The sequence below is a fragment of the Jaculus jaculus genome, chromosome 9, assembly GCF_020740685.1.
Source record: "Jaculus jaculus isolate mJacJac1 chromosome 9, mJacJac1.mat.Y.cur, whole genome shotgun sequence".
Lineage (NCBI taxonomy): Eukaryota > Metazoa > Chordata > Mammalia > Rodentia > Dipodidae > Jaculus > Jaculus jaculus.
This window is the reverse complement of record NC_059110.1, coordinates 13,484,979-13,503,298: the sequence shown is the minus strand read 5'-3', so window position 1 is coordinate 13,503,298 and position 18,320 is coordinate 13,484,979. Positions and strand designations below refer to the sequence as shown.

Below are 18,320 nucleotides of genomic sequence, written 5' to 3'. Positions count from 1 at the left end.
CACTCTGTAAATATGAAGTTGGCTGCCGTAAATGAAGAGGTAAAGCTAGAAAACCTAACCCAGGAGACCTTACTTAGCAAAGACAGTAAAAGATGGTCGTATAAAGGAAAAGCCAGATCCTGTGGGACAAGGTAGATTTCCATGAGTTCAGAGTTCCTTCTGATTACACTGGTTAAGGATTTTGCCAAATAGTAATTTATTTAGTGACTATTATAACTATAGTGGGTTCCGGTTTTTTTTTTTTTTTGGTACCGTAAGAAAATGTTAAGTTCTTTTTTTTTTGGTTTTTCGAGGTAGGGTCTCATTCTAGCCCACGCTGAGCTGTAATTCACTATGGAGTCTCAGGGTGGCCTCCAACTCACAGCAATCCTCCTACCTCTGCCCCCGAGTGCTGGGATTAAAGGTGTGCACCACCACGCCCCTCACATTCTTAAAAATAAATAAATAAAATGTTTACATTTTATAATGCCTGTGCTTAGAAATACCAGTCACGTCTGGATGGCTACTACAATTACAGAGCTAATAAGCACAAGTGCATGAACCTCCCGAGAATCTTGCAGATGGGGAAAGTTGCCAAGGAGCACAAATGGTGGGAGGCAGAAAAGGAATGAATTCCTTTAAGGGAGCACGACCAGAAGCCCCTAAGCATCCTGTGAAGTCCACATTGCTATCATTACATTTTTTTAAATTTTTTATTTATTTATTTGATCATTACATTTTTGTTTGTTTGTTTTTTCGAGGTAGGTTCTCAGTCTAGCCCAGGCTGACCTGGAATTCACTAGGTAGTCTCAGGGTGGCCTTGAACTCACTGCAGTCCTCCTACCTCTGCCTCCTAAATGCTGGGATTAAAGACTTGCACCATCACTCCTGGCAGATTTTCACTTTACTAAGTAGTCTGACCTTCCAGACTATCCTTATCATCTCTTTTATTTTCAGATACAGAAATTAGGAAAAATTGGGGGTGGGCCAGTCTTTCTCAGTAAATTAGTTGAACACGTAGAATATAATTTTGTATCTTTTAAAAAATATTTTAATTTATTGATTTGAGAGAGGGAAACAGAGAGAATGGGCACACCAGAGCTTCCAGCCACTGCAAACAAACTCCAGATACATGCACCACCTTGTGCATCTGGCTTACCTGGGTCCTAGGGAATTGAACAGAGGTCCTTTGGCTTTGTAGACAAGTGCCTTAACTACTAAGCCATCTCTCTAGAACCTAATTTTGTATCTTAACTGTAGTTTAAAAGTTCAACACATGTAGACCAGCTGACAGAAAGCTGGAAGAAGCCATTCTGCATGCAGTTCAATGGGAGAGAGAGAAATCACCAGTGAAGATACTCAACAGTGGACATTGCAAGCCTTATATTTTGCCAGCCAGGCCAAATGAGCCAACCGTTGCAGTAGTGAGTGGCACGTCTGTCATGGTGGAAACCAACTGCCCGCTAATTAGGCTGCAGGCCCGCTCCAGGGGAGTGAATACATTACTGATACTGAGAACCTAAAACAGGGGTAGTCATGAGCCCTAGGGGTGTAACGTCTGCTGCTATCTGGTTAAATGTATATACTATGCTCACCAAACTGCCCAGTAAGCACTTCTCTTAATGTTCCTACCCATATATTAATGCTACTCTCACTTTTTGTAGAGAAGCTTCTCTTTTCAGATGGCAGTGACCTTGGGATGACTCAGAAGGCATCATGGTGCTGGGAAGAAGTGACAGGAGTGCTCAGCACTGCAATATCTCTATCACACCTTCCAAGGCTCAGGGTCTAATGCAGAAGAGGTGGAGGAAAGAATCTAAGAGCCAAAGGAAGGGTAGGACTCCTTACAACATGCTCCACCCAGACACAAAATGGCCTAGATATCCATGACCTCACAGTGCCTGACACCACCTACACAAGACCATCATAATAGGAGGAAAAGATCATGACATCAAAATAAAAGACCGATTGAGAGGGGAAGAGGATATAATGGAGAATGGAGTTTCAAAGGGGAAAATGGGGGAGGGAGAGCATTACCATGTGATATTATTTACAATCATGGAAGTTGTTAGTAAAAAAAAAATAATTATTTTTTTAAAAGTTCAACTGGTTTTCATTCCTCCTTTTGCAGAAGGCTGATATTTTAGGACTGGTGTGGTGGCACACCCTTTCAATCCCAGCACTAGGGAAGCAGAAATAGGAGGATATCACCATGAGTTTGAGGCTACCCTAAGACTACATAGTGAATTCCAGGTCAGTTTGTGCTAGAGACCCCACCTTTAAAAACAAAAACAAAGCTGATGTTTTACTGGAAAAGTCAAAATTACTATATAACACAATAACAAAGAGCCAAATATGTTCTGCCCCATGGTTATGGAATTTCTTGCCATCCTTCCCACTTGGTTAGGTTAATTAACCATTGACTTTAAATCTCAATCTTTAATCCCAACACTCAGGAGACTGAGATTTGGAGGATCACTGTGAGTTCCAGGCCAGATTGGACTGAAGTGAGACTATCTCACCACCCTCCCAAATACTAAATTCTTTTGGCAAAATTAGCACATGTAAGACACTGAGAGGTGTATGGGAATAATTCGGACATGACCTGCCTTTGTGGTTTCTACCCTTGGGCTTGCTTCATGGACATGAGATAATTAGTCCTTTCCCACTGGTTAGGTTAATCATTGACTTTAAATCCCAGCACTTGGGAGGCTGAGGTTGGAGAATCGCCATGTGTTCGAGGCCAGTCTGAGATGACATAGTGAATTCCAGGTCAGCCTGGGCTAGAGAGACCATGCCTTGAAAAACCAAAAAAAATTTTTTCTTAAATAAAACAATCATGACATATAGGGGCAAATGAAGTATATATAATGAGGCTGCAACAAACACTAGATAGCCAAATGCAATTAAAGTTGCAGTGGGGAGGGCGGGGAAGAGATGGCTTAGTGGTTAAGCACTTGCTTGTGAAGCCTAAGGACCCAGGTTCCATTCTCCAGGTCCCACGTAAGCCAGACACACATGGTGGCACATGCACCTGGTGTTTGTTTGCAGTGGCTAGAGGCCCTGGCATGCCCATTCTCACTCTGTCTCTAATAAGTAAATGAAAATACAATCTTTTTTTTTTTAAGTTGCAGCGAGGGGATTTTTATACAATGAAAAGGTTGTCTATGCCAGGCAAAGAGAAGTCTGGAGGGCAGGGCAGGGTTTCCACCTCAGCACTATTTTTTTTTTTTTTTTTTTTGGTTTTGCGAGGTAGGGTCTCACTCTGGTCCAGGCTGACCTGGAATTAACTCTGTAGTCTCAGGGTGGCCTCGAACTCATGGTGATCCTCCTACCTCTGCCTCCCGAGTGCTAGGATTAAAGGCGTGCGCCACCACGCCCGGCTTCACCTCAGCACTATTAACCCACTGGGCATCCTGTGCACAGCAGCATGCTTTGCAATACACCTCTGAATGGTTTGCAACATGCACCATGGTCCTCTGGGAGGGAAAGTCATCTCTGGGTACGTACGATTCTATTTGAGAGACAAGCGGCAATAAATGACGGAGAGCCCACATGCAAGGGCCTCATCCAGAACTTGACACACACAAGAGAGGTGGTTATAAAATGTCCTCCCTGGTGGGTGGTACGAAGCAGTGCTGGATGGAAACCATGGATGTACTGCACATAGAGCTGGGGTCAGGAGGTTCATTTGGGAGGCAGTGGAAACCTCCTAAGGTGTTGAGAGGAATGATGAGATCAGACGCTGCTGAGAGCACACAATGAGAAACTAGTTAACAGGACATGGCATTTCATTTTAAAAATCACATATTTATGTTGTCGTAAGGGGAGAATGAATGAGTGCGCTAAGGCCTCTTGCCACCGCTAATGAACTCCAGACACATGTGCCACCTTGTCCATCTGACTTTAAGTGGGTACTGGGGAACTGAACCTGGGTGGTCAGGCTTTGCAAGCAAGCAACATTTCATTTCAAAGTTGGAATTATCTGCTTTGATAACCTCAAATCTGTCATGTTAGCTAATGAGGTCTGATTGGTTGGTTCTACATACTCTTCCAAGAGGTCCTACATTCCATCGTTCCATTTGGAAATTAGTATTTTGAAGGACACTTTTATGTCATCGCATACAAACATTATGGGTTGCTGAAGGAGCAGTTGTGACTTGAGGATAAGGTGCCCTTTAAATTGGACCCTGAACTCCATCTGCACTCCATCTGCAGAGGTGGAGTATCATCTTCCAGGCACAGTGGACAGCAAAAGCTAAGGTGAATTCACCTTCTCTAGAAATCTTACCTGAACCTAACTACCTTGAACCTAACAGGCATCAGCTACTAGGGAGAGCTCTTCTCACTGGAGTCCTTAATGTACCTCATGTTTTTGGAACAATACCCCTGCATTTTCAGTTTTTCTAACTTCATGACATATGACTTGCATCCTTCATTTTTCTAGTAAGCACCTTTGTGATGTTCTCAGCACAAGGTCTTTCCACAGCTCCAAACAAGCATTCCTAGGCCTTCCTTTTCCTCTCAGGACCCAATTTTGGTAGATAGTCTTCTGAGAAGTCAGGATTTTATGGAAAAAAAAAACAAAAAAAACCCAAAACTACTTGTCTTTTGCCAGAAGTCTAATTAATTATATAATAATTTGTGTATAATTACATTCATTATTGTGATGCTTTGATTCAGGTGTCCCCCATAAACTTAGGTGTTCTGAATGCTAGGTTCCCAGCTGATGGAGATTTGGGAATTAATGCCTCCTGGAGGGAGTGTATTGTTGGGGGCAGGCTTATGGGTATTAAAGCCAGTTTCCCCTTGCCAGTGTTTGGCATACCCTCCTGTTGCTGTGGTCCACCTTATGTTGGCCAGGGGGTAATGTCCACCCTCTGCTCATGCCATCATTTTCCCCTGCCATCGTGGAGCTTCCCCTCAAGCCTGTAAGCCAAAATAAACCTCTTTTTCCCAGAAGCTGCTCTTGGTTGGGTGATTTCTACCAGCAATGCAAACCGGACTGCAACAATTATACTATTGGAGCTTTAAGCTAATCTTCAAATGTTAAGTGCTTTTCAGTTCTCAAGGTGGCTTCATTTGGGTGAGCTGTCATATTTTAGAAGATCTACATCTCAGTGGAAGCAGACTTCAACATTCATAGCTGGTCTCTTCAAATACAGGGGGGTGGTGGTGGATGTGTGTCTTAACAGTGCTTAGTATTTACACTAGCCAACGGTTGGAAGCTTTCCAATTTGAAGAAAATACTGACTTAAGGAACCCGAAATGCATAGCTTGAGCTTCCCAAGTGAAAATTCAGTGTGAAAACCACGGAGAGGGAGGGAGGGAGGGAGGGAGGGAGGGAGGGAGGGAGGAAGGAAGGAAGGAAGGAAGGAAGGAAGGAAGGAAGGAAGGAAGGAAGGAAGGAAGGAAGGAAGGAAGGAAGGCCGGCTGGCCAGCCAGGGGTGGTCGCACACACCTTTAATCCCAGCACTGGGGAGGCAGAGGTAGGAGGATCACCATGAGTTTGAGGCCACCCTGAGACTACATAGTGAATTCCAGGTCAGCCTGGGCTAGAGAGAGACAATAATTTGGAAATTTTGAATTCCTGGATATTAAAGGATTTTTACTGTGAATTCTTTCAGGTGATGGTGGTGTGTTTGAAATGGAATGATGTACTTTTTTTTGAGCAGTGTAGACTGAACTACGGACACATAAGTGTCATGGTGTTTATAATTATCTCAAACATTAAACAAGTAGGAAACACTGCTGGGACTCTGGGTGCTTACACCAACTAAATCTGTTGCCTCTCAACAAATTCACATAGGAAGCCAGCTGTAATACCCATAAGCTGCCCTCAATAATACACATCCTCCAGGCTTTCATTCCCAAATCTCCCATCAGTTGGGGACCTAGCAAGTTTATGGGGGACACCAGAATCAAACCACTACAGAGGGAGAAACAAAAAACTACATTTATGTGTGTGTCTCTGTGTGTACCAGGGCCTCCTGCCACTGCAAATGAACTCCAGACACTTGTACCAGTTTGTGCATCTAGCTTTACATAAGTGCTGGAGAATCAAACTCAGGCCATCCGACTTTCCAAGAAAACACTTTTTTAACAGCTGAGCCACCTCTCCCCAATTTGCTTTTCACTGCTCTGCAGTATTAGTAACAGACCCCGTCATATCCCTTTGTGTTAACTATAACAAAGCACCTGAGTCCTCATCTTTATAAAAGCACGTAAGTTTATTTCTTGCAGTTCTGGAGATTGGGGAAAGGAGGTACTGTCCTTTCTTGTTCTTTTAAAAATTTTATTTGAGAGAGTGAGAGGGAAGGGCAGGGAAGAATGGGCGCACCAGGGCCTCTCGCCACTGTACACTCTAGGTGCATGTGCCACCTCGTGCATCTGGCTTACGTGAGTCCTGGGGAATCAAACCGAGGTTCTTTGGCTTTGCAGGTAAGTAAGTGCCTTAACTGCTAAGCCGTCTTTCCAGCCCCCCTTTCTTGTTTTTTAGATAAAGTCTCACTCTAGCTGACTGGCCTTGGACTCATGCAATCCTCCTGCCTCTGCCTCCACCCCAACACCTAGCAGGGCTGCCATGAATTGTCTCAGCAGGGCTTGGCTTCCTCGCTGTTCTCAGGGCAGAAGGGTGAGCCAGCCACACAATGCATGAAGCCTCTTCTGTCAGGGCCATGGCCGTTCATAAGGGGAACTCCTGAGACCTAACCATGTCACTAGCAAGACTGTCACACTGGCCATGGCTGGGTGTGGGAACATTCAGACTCCTGAAATGTGAGCACCTCTTTACCAGCCAGCACCCTGTGAAGCTTGTTAGTCAGGGGGAGAACCGCTGTGAGCATGAGGAGGCTTTGGTAACACATTATTTTAGATGTTTCTGATGTTTTGGATGCTAGTGGGTTTTGCACATCAATTGAAGGTTTGAATAGAAGGAAACACCAGCCAGGCAAGAGGAAATTCTCCAGGAGACGGCTTCTGGACTGGAGCTGAACCAGCAGCTCTCACCACAGATTCTGCACGTTTGTCTTTGTCAAGTAAGTCACTCACTACTTGCAATCAATTTCTGCTTACCCATTGTGTTGGTTCTGATTCTCTGGAGAACTCACAGAAACCCTCTGAGGCCCATCACTAAGCAGACCTGCTCCTATCTGGACAGGAGACTTCGTGATCAACAGGCCCCAAGGCTGAGGTTCTGTGCTTATACGGCCTGCTCTACCAGCTGCACACCAGCCTGGACCCAAGACAATGCAGGCGCCTTGCCAGCAGAGTGGGCTGGGCCAACCCACTCCTGAAGGTGAGTCCATCTTGGGGAGAGGGAGCCTCTTGTTTGTTCAATGAGAACTCTTTTCTGCTGGGGCACCATCTCTGCCTCAGTGGATTCAACTGTCCTTTTATCCTCTCGTTAATTACACTATCAGTTGATTTAATGATATGGCTTCTGTCTCCTTACAGGGTCCTCATGGAGTAGTTGCTGTAAAATTTGTTTTATATTTGAAAATTTTCACAAGTTAAACTGAATTTTTGATCATTCATTCAACACTTTACATAAGACTGTTTTCCATTTCTTTTTCTTTTTTTTTTTTTTTTTTTTTGAGGTAGGGTCTTGCTCTAGCTCAGTATGACCTAGAATTCACTGTAGTCTCAGGCTGGCCTCAAACTCACAACAATCCTCCTAACCTTACCTCCCTAGTGCTGGCTATTTTCCTCCTTCTTTCTTCTTTTTTTAAAGGTAGGTTTCACTCTAGTCCAGGCTGACCTGAATTTCACTATGTAGTCAGTGAGGCCTCAAACTCACAGCGATCCTCCTTTCTCAGCCTCCCAAGTGCTGGGATTAAAGGCATGCACCATCACGCCCAGCTTCTATTTTCCTTTTTCTTTTAGGACAGAGAATCAAAGATTCACAGGAGTCATAATTTTACGGTGTCCTTTACTAGTGTCTCCATCAGTAACCTGTCTTTAGTGTAAGCTTATCACTTGCAGCTGTGATAACCTATGTTCAAGAGAACACTGGCAAATACATACACACATGTGATGTGCTGTAGCATGTCCCCAGCCTGTGCAGAGAAAGGTTACTAACACATCAGTCTTTTCTGGAAATAACTTCTACTAAAGATTCATAGTCAGCATAGTCCTTCAGTGACTGTATAAGTTCATCCAGAAGAGAGTCACCTTGCATGAAGGTTTCAAGATCATACAGCGATTTGTTGATTCTGTGATCTGTGACCCGGTTCTGTGGAAAATTGTATGTTCTTATTTTTTCTGACCTTCCTCTAGTTCCAACCTAAATTTAAAAAAACAAAAACAAAAACAAAACAAGGATATGTATGAATACACTTGCTTCCGGGTAATAATAGTGTCTTAAAAACTGTGCCTCCCCAAATGACATACAGGATACAAAGAATGAATGTGGGCTTTGAGATCAGACACTAATGTCTGAATCCTATCTGAGGCACTTCAGTACTCTTTGACTTTGTCTAAATTTTTATTTTCTCATCTTCAAATTACAGAATGATGACACATACATAGAGAACCTGTCAATTAGTTGATAGTTAAAAAGTTGATGGGCTGGAGGGATGGCTTAGCGGTTAAGGCATTTGCCTGCAAAGCCAAAGGATCCGGGTTTGATTCCCCAGGACCCACGTAAGCCAGATGCACAAGGTGGTGCATGTGTCTGGAGCTCGTTTGCAGTGGCTGGAGGCTCTGGTGTGCCTGTTCTCTCTATCTCTATCTTTCTCAAATACATAAAAAATATTGAAAAAAATAAAAATAAAAGTTGATAACAAGCATATTACATACATATACATATATATTTCAATTTTATTTGAGAAGGAAGGAGATAGAGAAGAGAAAGAGAATGGGTGCAGCACCAGGGACTCTTAACTCTGCAAAGTAACTCCAGATGCATGCGCTACTTTGTGTATCTGGATTGATATGGGTAGTGGGGAAATGAACTAAGGCCAGCAGGCTTTGCCAGCAAATGCTTTCACTGCGGAGCCATCTCCCCAACCCATGTTTAGATATATATATATATTTTTAAAGCTTTATTTTTTTTTAAATTTATTTGAGAGTGACAGACACAGAAAGAAAGATAGATAGAGGGAGAGAGAATGGGCGCGCCAGGGCTTCCAGCCTCTGCAAACGAACTCCAGACGTGTGCACCCCCTTGTGCATCTGGCTAATGTGGGACCTGGGGAACCGAGCCTCGAACCGGGGTCCTTAGGCTTCACAGGCAAGCGCTTAACCGCTAAGCCATCTCTCCAGCCCACGTTTATATTTTATATGCATATATTCTTTGTGAATAACGAAGTCATCTTGTGGTGATAAAAGGATGAGTGTTGTACAATGAGGAAGTCTTAGAAGGATCCTATATGGTATAAAAATAGCAGCCAGAAACTAGACTCAGCTCAATATTCAAGTTTTCTTGCTTCCATTATTCTAAAGGACTAAAACTAAATGAGGACTCACTGGTTTTTGTACTTTAGCAAAGTGCTGAGAACAATACCTTTGAATACAAAAAACTGGAGAGTAATACAAACAGGAATAGCTTGTAACTCTAGTTAACAGAGTAAGTGAAAAATATATGAAAAACTGAGGCATGTGAACATTTCCCTCCCTTCTTTCTTTTTCTGTTTTTTTCAAGGTACGGTCTTGCTCTAGCCCAGGCTGATCTGAACTGGAATTCACTCTATAGTCTCAGGCTGGCCTTGAACTGTGCAGTGCACCACTACCTGGCATTTAAGCATTTATGAACTTCGCTTTTACCTGGATCTTTCTAGAGTTGGATCTTTTACTTGTTTCTTCCTCCAGACGCATGCTATATAGTTTTGCACGTAGTTTTTTCATAGCCACTTCTTTATTTTTTAGTTGTGACCTCTCTTGTTGGCATTCAGAAAAAACACCTAAACAATATCATAAGAATTAATGAAGTTTATAGAAAAATCTTTATTTATTGCCAAGGAGTATTTCTTTTCCTTCTCCTTTGCCTTTTTATGAGATAAAACCAGAACTCTAACAACAAAAATAGTTTAACATTAGATAAATTACTAAATAGAGATTGTTTTCTCATATCATAACTTATTTATTTACTTTGGTTTTTCGAGGTATGGTCTCACTCTAGCCCAGGCTGATCTGAAATTCACTACTAGCCTCGAACTCAGTGATCCTCCTACCTCTGTCTCCTTACTGCTGGGATTAAAGGCGTGCGCCACCACGCCTGGTTCACAAGATATCATAATATAAAAAAAGAACTACTTATAGAAACTAAGTAGAAGTTTGAGAGAATGCTTATTTTTGAAGATGTTTATTCCTATTTCTGCTTAGGTAAGACATCACCTTGACATTTGAACATAATATTCCATATTTATAAGGACAAAATCCTATCAGTCCAGCACTTTCTTTTTTGTTTGTATTTTTGTTTTTTTTCAAGGTAGGGTCTCACGGTAGTCCAGACCAATTGGGAACTCACTCTGCAGTCCCAAACTGGCCTCAAACTTGTAGTGATCCTCCTACAGGCTGACCTGAAATTAACTGTGTATTCTCAGGGTGACCTCGAACTTTCAGCGATCCTCCTACCTCTGCCTCCCAAGTGCTGGGATTAAAGGCGTGCGCCACCACACCCAGGTCACAGTATTCTTTTTGGAAGGCTAGTGTGGGCTAATCCTATGAGCCACGCTTATTTTACCAACATGTCAATCACTCGTTATACTTATCAAACACGTAGCTGTACTTAGTACAGACTGCTGTCCCTCTGACCACCTACAAGCACGAGTGTGTGTGATGACCTCGATGTAAAGATGCTCCTGATGTCATATGCAAAGCTCTGCCTGCATGCATGCTTACAGGAGGAAGTCCACGGTGTCCCTGATAACCTCTCCTATGAAGAGCCTGAGAACTACTGATTTAGTTTCTGATTTAAAAAGCCACGGGCTAGAAAGAAGGATTTATTTGAGAGAAAAAGAGGCAGAGAGAGAATATGGGCAACTAGGGCCTCCAGCCACTGCAAACGAACTCCAGATGCACAAGCACCTTGTGCATCTGGCTTACATGGGTACTGGGGGATTGAACCTGGGCCCTTAGGCTTCATACCCAAATGCCTTAATTGGTAAGCCATCTCTCTAGCCCCTCACTGAACATTAAAATTTTTTTGTTGTTGTTTATTTTTACTTATTTGAGAAAGAGAGAGAGAGAGAGTGAATAGGTACATGTGGCTTACATGGGTACTGGGGAATTGAGCCTCAAACCTGGGTCCTTAACTTTTCACAGGCAAGCACTTAACCACAGTAATCTCTCCAACCACACTGAACATTATTTTTGTTTTGTTTTGTTCGAGGTAGGGTCTCACTCTGGCCTAGGCTAACCTGGAATTAACTATTTAGTTTCAGGGTGGCCTCAAACTCATGGCGATTCTCCTACCTCTGCCTCCCAAGTGCTGGGATTAAAGGAATGTGCCACCATGCCCAGCCCCACAGAACCTTTTTAAAAGAACTAAACCAAGCATAATGTGTTTTATAAGGCCACTGGGAACCACTAGCAGTTATTTTTGTTGTCATAGTGACTAATGTAGAAATTCCCTAGGCTCAGAGCTCTCTCTTGTCTAGGCTGTGTAATTATCCAGCATAGGTCAGCTACAGCATTTAAATAAATCAAGTAATTAGGAACAATCCTCAGGAGTGTATATTCATTTGGTAACCTACAATCTTCAACTTCAGTGGAAATGAGTCACTTGGAGAAGGGTTTCAATGGCATGCTTTGCGTTGAAAACCCCAAGGCCTACCTGTTGGGAGATGCACTATGCGGACTGCACTGTCCGTGGTGTTGACATGCTGGCCCCCGGCTCCACTTGCTCGCTTAGTGTCAATTCTCAAGTCTTTAGGGTTAATCACCAGGTTAATCTACATGTAAGGAGATAAGCTGGCATTGTACAAAATTACATGTATCAATAAATAAAGGTGAGACACATCTGTTTATAAACATACACCCTATGTAGAATTCATATAAAGAACTATCCACTCCCCTGTTCAAGGCTCGCTTCCCCGATATCCACGTAAGCCAGATGCACAAGGTGATGCATACATCTGAAGTTCATTTGCAGTGGCTGGAGGCCCTGGTGCACCTGTTCTCTCTGTCACCTTCAACTAAAGAAAAAATCTTTCTTAAGAACTGTTCATTTATAAATATATATCCTATATAGAATTCATCTTATATTTATTTTTTTGGTTTTTGGAGGTAGGATCTCACTCTAGCCCAGGCTGACCTGGAATTCACAATGTAGTCTCAGGGTGGCCTTGAACTCACGGTGATCCTCCTACCTCTGCCTCCTGAGTGCTGGGATTAAAGGCGTGCACCGCCACATGCAGCTCATTTGATATTTACAAGATTTTATTTTAAGAATAGTCTATAGTTGAAGGGATACTATTTTTAACATTTTGCCTTTCTTATTTGAGTAGGCAAATAAAAACATAATATAGAACCAAAATAACCCTCTTTCATCCTCAAAAACTGGGCTTCTTTGTGGGTGACTCTTCTTTCCACACAAATAAGAGACTAGTTATAATCATAATAATATAATTAGTATATAATTATTCCCTCGTTCAAAGAGTTTAGCAGAGCACAAAAATAATGGAATCATGAACAGAAAGAGCTTTTTGTGTTTTACTGCTGCATTTTGTTGTTGTTGTTTGCTTGAGGAAGGGTCTCGCTGTATGGATGTCCTGGGATTCACTATGCTGTCTTGGGGCGGCCTCCCTCTCACAACGATCCTCCCACCTCTGCCTCCTAAATGCTGGGATTAAAGGCGTGCGCCACCATGTCTAGCCTATTTTTTGTTTAATTTAAAAAATTTTGGCAACAAATACTAGGAGACCAAGAGCATACATGTAGTACACTAGGCACAAACAGGATGGTACTTTGTCCTGAAAGTCACCCTCAGAAGGAAGCCCTGGGTCTCCCAGCTGTGAGTGACTAGGGACCACTTCCTTGCATGCCTGGAGCCCTGGAGCAAGGGCTGTGCTACCCCCGGGCTTACGGCACTGCCCGAGTGACAGCACACATGGGCCTCGGGCCCTGCTGCCCCGGACTGCGGAAGCCCAGCGACCCAGCCAGCTCCCCTTGCTACTTCATTCCCCAGAGCTGCTGCTCCTCACTGAGGCTTCACATAAAAATCAGAACTAAAGAAAACTCCATTAACCCTACTGTAGACTCAAACGGTAATTTTTTTTTTTTTTTTTTTTGAGGTACGGTCTTGCTCTAGCCCAGGCTGACCTGGAATTCACTATGTAGTCTCAGGGTGGCCTCAAATTCACAGCAATCTTCCTACCTCTGCCTCCTGAGTATGCCTAGTAAAAATAGCAATTTTTAATTTTTGCCTTAAAATTAACAACTAGAAACCCTCAAACTTCTAACATGATTTATACTTCAGTTTTTCAAATTCTATTTTTATTATTATTATTTTTTTAATTTTGAGAGAGAGACAGAGAGAAAATGGGTGCACCAGGACCTTCAGCCTGCTGAGGATGAACTTCAGACATGTGTGTCCCGTTGTGTGCATGTGCAGCATTGTGCATTTGCACCACTGTGAGTCTGGGTACATGGGACGTGGAAGTCTGAACATGAGTTATTAGTCTCTGCAGGCAAGCACCTCAACCTCTAAGCCATCTCTCCAGCCCTATACTTCAGCTTTATTTAATTTAATTTAATTTAATTTTATTCTTATCATTTTACTTATTTGAGACAGAGGGATGGAGGGAGAGAATGGGTGCACCAGGGCCTTTAGCCACTGCCAACAAACTCCAGATGCATGCATCATGATGTGTATCTGGCTATTATGGGACCTGGAGAATCAAACCTGGGTCCTTAGGCTTCATAGGCAAGTGCCTTAACTGCTAAGCTGTCTCTCCGGCTCAGGTTTTTGTTTTTTTTTTTAAAGTAATTATGCTTGTACTGATATTATCAGGGTAGCCAGTCATAAAAGGGCAAGTCATTATGAAGGCAATCACCCATACTTGAGTAATGTCATCTAAAGAGAGTCCCACACTATATGTTCATAGTGGACAAAAAGAGACACTATAGGCCTAGACCATTTAAAAATCCTTAATTCTTACAAGCTTTTGAAAAATTACATTTCGTGGACTAAATGAATTCTTAAGAATGACACAAAATATGTGAGGAAGACCAAATGACAAGAAAAATAGAAACTTAATTCAGTCACCTCGGGAGTGGCTGTGGGGAGGGAAGGTGTACTGTGTGAGCCCCAGAACAAAGCCTTACCTCAGTGGGTTGAGGTAATATGGCCACGGTCATGGTGCTGGTGTGCATGCGGCCTTGCTTCTCTGTCTTTGGCACTCTTTGTACCCTGTGTACTCCTCCTTCAAATTTCATGTGCTTATATGCTTCTAAGCCCCCAATGCTGGCAGAAGCATGCCTAAGACCACCTGAAAAATAAGCAAGCTAGGTTTCTTTTCATTATTCCTGTCATGTCTAAATAACTGACCATTACATCACCTCTTAAAAGACTGCAAACACATTAAAGCAGTTTAGCATGTCTACACTATTCGGTTTTTCTTTTCTTGAGGGTCTCCCTCCAGCCCAGGCTGACTTTGAGCTCCACTGTAGGTCCTTCTACTTCAGCCTTCTGAGTGCTGAAAGTAAAGACTTGGGCCACCACACCCAGCTGGTATTTAGTAGCTTAAAAAAATGTATTCATTTATTCATTTGCAAGTAGAGACAGAGATATATACAGACACAGAAAGAGATACAAAGAGAACAGGAACACCAGGGCCTCCTGCCACTGCAAACAAATTCCAGATACATGTGCCACTTTGTGTATCTGGCTTTACATGGACACTGGGGAATTGAACCAGGGTTGTTAGGCTTTGCAGGCAAATGCCTTAACCACTAAGCCATCTCTCCAGCCCTTAGTATCTTTTTGAAAAATATATTTCTATTTATGAAAGGGAGAGAATAGGTGCCAGGGTCTCTTGCCACTGCAAACCAACTCCACATGCATGTGACACTTTGTGCATTGGACTTTACATGGGTAATGGAAAATTAAACTCAGAGCAGATTTTATAACCAAGTGCCTTTAACTGCTGAGCAATCTCTGCAGCCCAAACTCTGTTCTCATTCTCACTTAAAACAACAACAAATTGTTGTGCTGGAAAGATTGCTCAGGGTTAAAGGTGCTTGTCTGCAAAGACTATTGACCTGGGTTTGCGTCCCCACTACCCACATAAAGCCAGATGCACACAGTGGCACATGCAACTAGAGGTCATTTCAGTAGATGGAGAGCCTGGCATGCCCATTTTCTTTGTCTTCTCTCTCTTTCTCCCTGAAAATAAGTAAACAAAAATATTTTAAATTATTTCTTTGAGAGTCAGAGACACAGAGAGTATGGGTGTGCTACAACCTCCCACTGCTGTAAATGAACACCCAATGCATGTGCCAGTTTGTGTCAGACTTTACGTGGGTACTGGGAAATTGAACCCAGGATGTCAGGTTTTGCAAGTTAAATGCTTTTGATTGCTGAGCCATCTCCCCAGCTCCGGTACCTTAAAATACTGTCTTTACAGCCAGTTACAAAGTGGAAGCACTTATGGAGCTACTAATGTGCTGGTGTCAGTGACACAGCTAAAAGACAACTTTTAGACAGTCTCACAGTAGCCCAGGCTGGCCCTGAACTCATGGCAGTCCTTCTGTCATGAATGCAGCAATCACAAGGGGAAGCTACCACAACTAGCCAGTTTTAAAACTCATTACCCAGTGCTTATTGAATTTGCAGGCCATTTCAAAACAAATGGATCTGTACTCACACAGCTTAGAATCATCATCTTGCCAACCCTTTCCCCAGGCCACATAAAATCTAGACCATACCATAACAAATCAGTTCACTGACCTATTTCACTTGGGAAATAGTCCAGGATCTCAAAGTGCCATTTTTTAAAGGCTGCATACTGCTGATACATGTCAAACACCTCGGATGTAAACAGCATTGCCTCCTGGCCTCCGACTCCTGCAGAGACCTCCAGGATCAAATCCCCTTCATCTGGTTCTTCTGAGGGAACCAAAAGTAAGATGATCTGTAAATACAAAAATGTCACCCTACCTATAATTAAGATTCAAAACACAGCTGGGCATGGTGGCACACCCCTTTTATATCAGCACACAGGAGGCAGAGGTAGGATTGCTGTCAAGGCCACCCTGAGACTACAGAGTGAATTCCAGGCCAACCTGGGCTAGAGTGAGACCGTACCTTGAAAAACAACAACAACAAAGATTTAAAACATCCCCCCCAAATACAAGAATTTTAAATACTTAACCTAAATTTCTCTATCCAAATACCTTAATACTGCCATTTAATACTGTTCAGTCTTATTGTCACCTAGAAGTGTAAAATGTGTAAATTCTATGAAGCACTAATTTTACAGTTACGGTATGCATGTTATAAGATTCAACTAAAATTATAGGTTTGTTTTCCTTTTTCCTTGGAGGTCTTATATACTTTGCAACAGTTTTTGAGTTCATAAGATTAAATGCTCATTACAGGATATTACACCACATGCAGAATGCCAAACAAAAATTCTCTCTCTGCAACTCTGCATATAGTAGCAAGGAAACACACACACACTCAAACTGCAGTTCTCCCTAAGAGTTCTTAACATGGGAGAGAAGGTGTGATTCTGGATCTCTAGGACAGGTCCAAGTGTGCCAGGGACACCTGGATAAAGCGCTACCCCTGCTCCTGAGGAGCTCAGTGGCCATCACACTACCCGCTGTCTCTCTCTCCGAGTGGCCTTTGCAGATCACACTGATAGTGCAGCATGTGCCCTGTGAAAGCACTGCTGCTGTTCCAGCAAGACAAGAAGAAGGCTGCAGGGAGCATGTCTGTAGAAACGCCCTTCTTGCAGAGGGAATCACATCACACTGCACACCTTCAGTAGACAATGGCTTTTGCCAGTTATCCTCAACAAGGTGGAAAATGTTAAAATCAATCAAAAGGTAACAGGCTGGTTGTTTCTTGGATTGTTTTCATAAGCAGCTAATACAATGCACAAGGAGGAATAAATAAGTAAATAAATAAGAAGTAAATACTTTATACATGCACTGTACCTGATGCTTCAGCTGGGCTATTTGTTTTTGATACAAGGCTATTTCATTTTCTGCAAGCTGCTTTAAGTCTTCGTTTTCATCTAAGAAAAAGGCACCAAGGAAGCTTTTCTTAATTAGTGTTAAATTGCCAACATATTTCAGGTTTGTAAGTTTATTATTATGGTAGCTGAAAGAAAAAGTAAAATGTCTCTTTTGTCCTTTTAATAAATGTCATTAACCAAAGGTAGTATTTTATGGATGGAGAGATGGCTTAGCAGTTAAGGCACTTGCCTGCAAAGTTTAAGGACCCAGGTTCAATTCCCCAGGACCCATGTAAGGCAGATGCACACAGGGGCTCATGAGTCTGGAGTTCGTTTACAGCAGCTAGCAGCCCTAGCATGCCCATTCTTTCTCTCTCAAGTAAATAAATAAATTTTTAAAATTTTAAAATAAAATTTTAAAATTTTAAAAAGTATTTCATGCACTAGGTGTCATAGAGATGCAACTATAAATTGTTCCTGATGACAAATGAAAATATAAAACCCAAAAGTATCAAACGTATATAAAGAAACTAAAGCTTTCTATATTTCCCCTCCATGAAATAGTCACATTAATAAACAGTTAGTATTCCAACTTAAGCTATGCAATAACACATGAATACATTAAGTAGTTAGACAGCCAAGAAGGGGATCATAAGTGCCCATCACTTACATCAAAATAGAAATAAAAAGTGGACTGCTGTTGTCTGTTTCCTTAGTACAGAATAAGGATCCGGCCCAAAGCACGGGATGGACCCTGCCTAATGTTTACAAGACATGTTCTTTCTTTGGCATTATCCTGAGTCATTGCATCATTGAACTTTCACTTCTGACTTACAAAATATGCTACTTCTTTCTTTCTCTATTCTGTGAATATAAATAGCCTATGAAAAGAGAGAAGTAATTTTTTTGCTTGTTTTGGTCTGTGTGTGTGTGTGTGTGTGTGTGTGTGTGTGTGTGTGTGTGTGTGTGTGTGTGTGTATAAATAAAATTTTATTTGAGAGACTCAAAGACAAGAAAAGATTGAGTTTGGGCACACTAGGAACTCCTGCCGTTACAAATGAAGTCCAGATGTATGTCCCACTTTATGCATCTGGTTTTATGTGCATACTAGGGAACTGAACATGGACCATCAGGCTTTGCAAGCAAGTGCCTGTAGCCACTGAGCCGCCTCTCCTTAGCCCCTCATCTACATCTTATCTTACTTTTTTTTTTTAA

General features: G+C 42.3%; 1 protein-coding gene across 2 annotated transcripts; it reads right to left on the bottom strand.

Annotated features, from left to right (window-relative positions):
* Nucleotides 1-7,889: 7,889 nt before the first annotated feature.
* Nucleotides 7,890-17,165, bottom strand: Mtrf1l (mitochondrial translation release factor 1 like). Of its 2 annotated transcripts, none has more exons than XM_045158990.1 (6): nucleotides 17,086-17,165; nucleotides 15,872-16,055; nucleotides 14,248-14,411; nucleotides 11,756-11,873; nucleotides 9,745-9,881; nucleotides 7,890-8,263 (listed from the first exon to the last, which is right to left on the bottom strand). In XM_045158990.1, the coding sequence occupies exons 2-6, from the start codon at nucleotides 15,966-15,968 to the stop codon at nucleotides 8,063-8,065; spliced, it is 717 nt and encodes a 238-aa protein (XP_045014925.1). In that variant the 5' UTR covers nucleotides 15,969-16,055; nucleotides 17,086-17,165; the 3' UTR covers nucleotides 7,890-8,062. The 2 variants fall into 2 exon arrangements, with proteins under 2 accessions (XP_045014925.1, XP_045014926.1); XM_045158991.1 differs by having other exon boundaries at nucleotides 15,872-16,030.
* Between the last annotated feature and the right edge of the window lie 1,155 nt (nucleotides 17,166-18,320).

Bases quoted from the DNA above. Each gene is read 5' to 3' on its own strand.
- Mtrf1l (XM_045158990.1), bottom strand. From the start codon at position 15,968: ATGCTGTTTACATCCGAGGTGTTTGACATGTATCAGCAGTATGCAGCC. The intron at 11,874-14,247 runs GTAAGGCTTTGT...CCTTACATGTAG, and splicing joins TATTACCTCAACCCACTGAG to ATTAACCTGGTGATTAACCC. The intron at 9,882-11,755 runs GTAGGCCTTGGG...GATATTGTTTAG, and splicing joins CATAGTGCATCTCCCAACAG to GTGTTTTTTCTGAATGCCAA.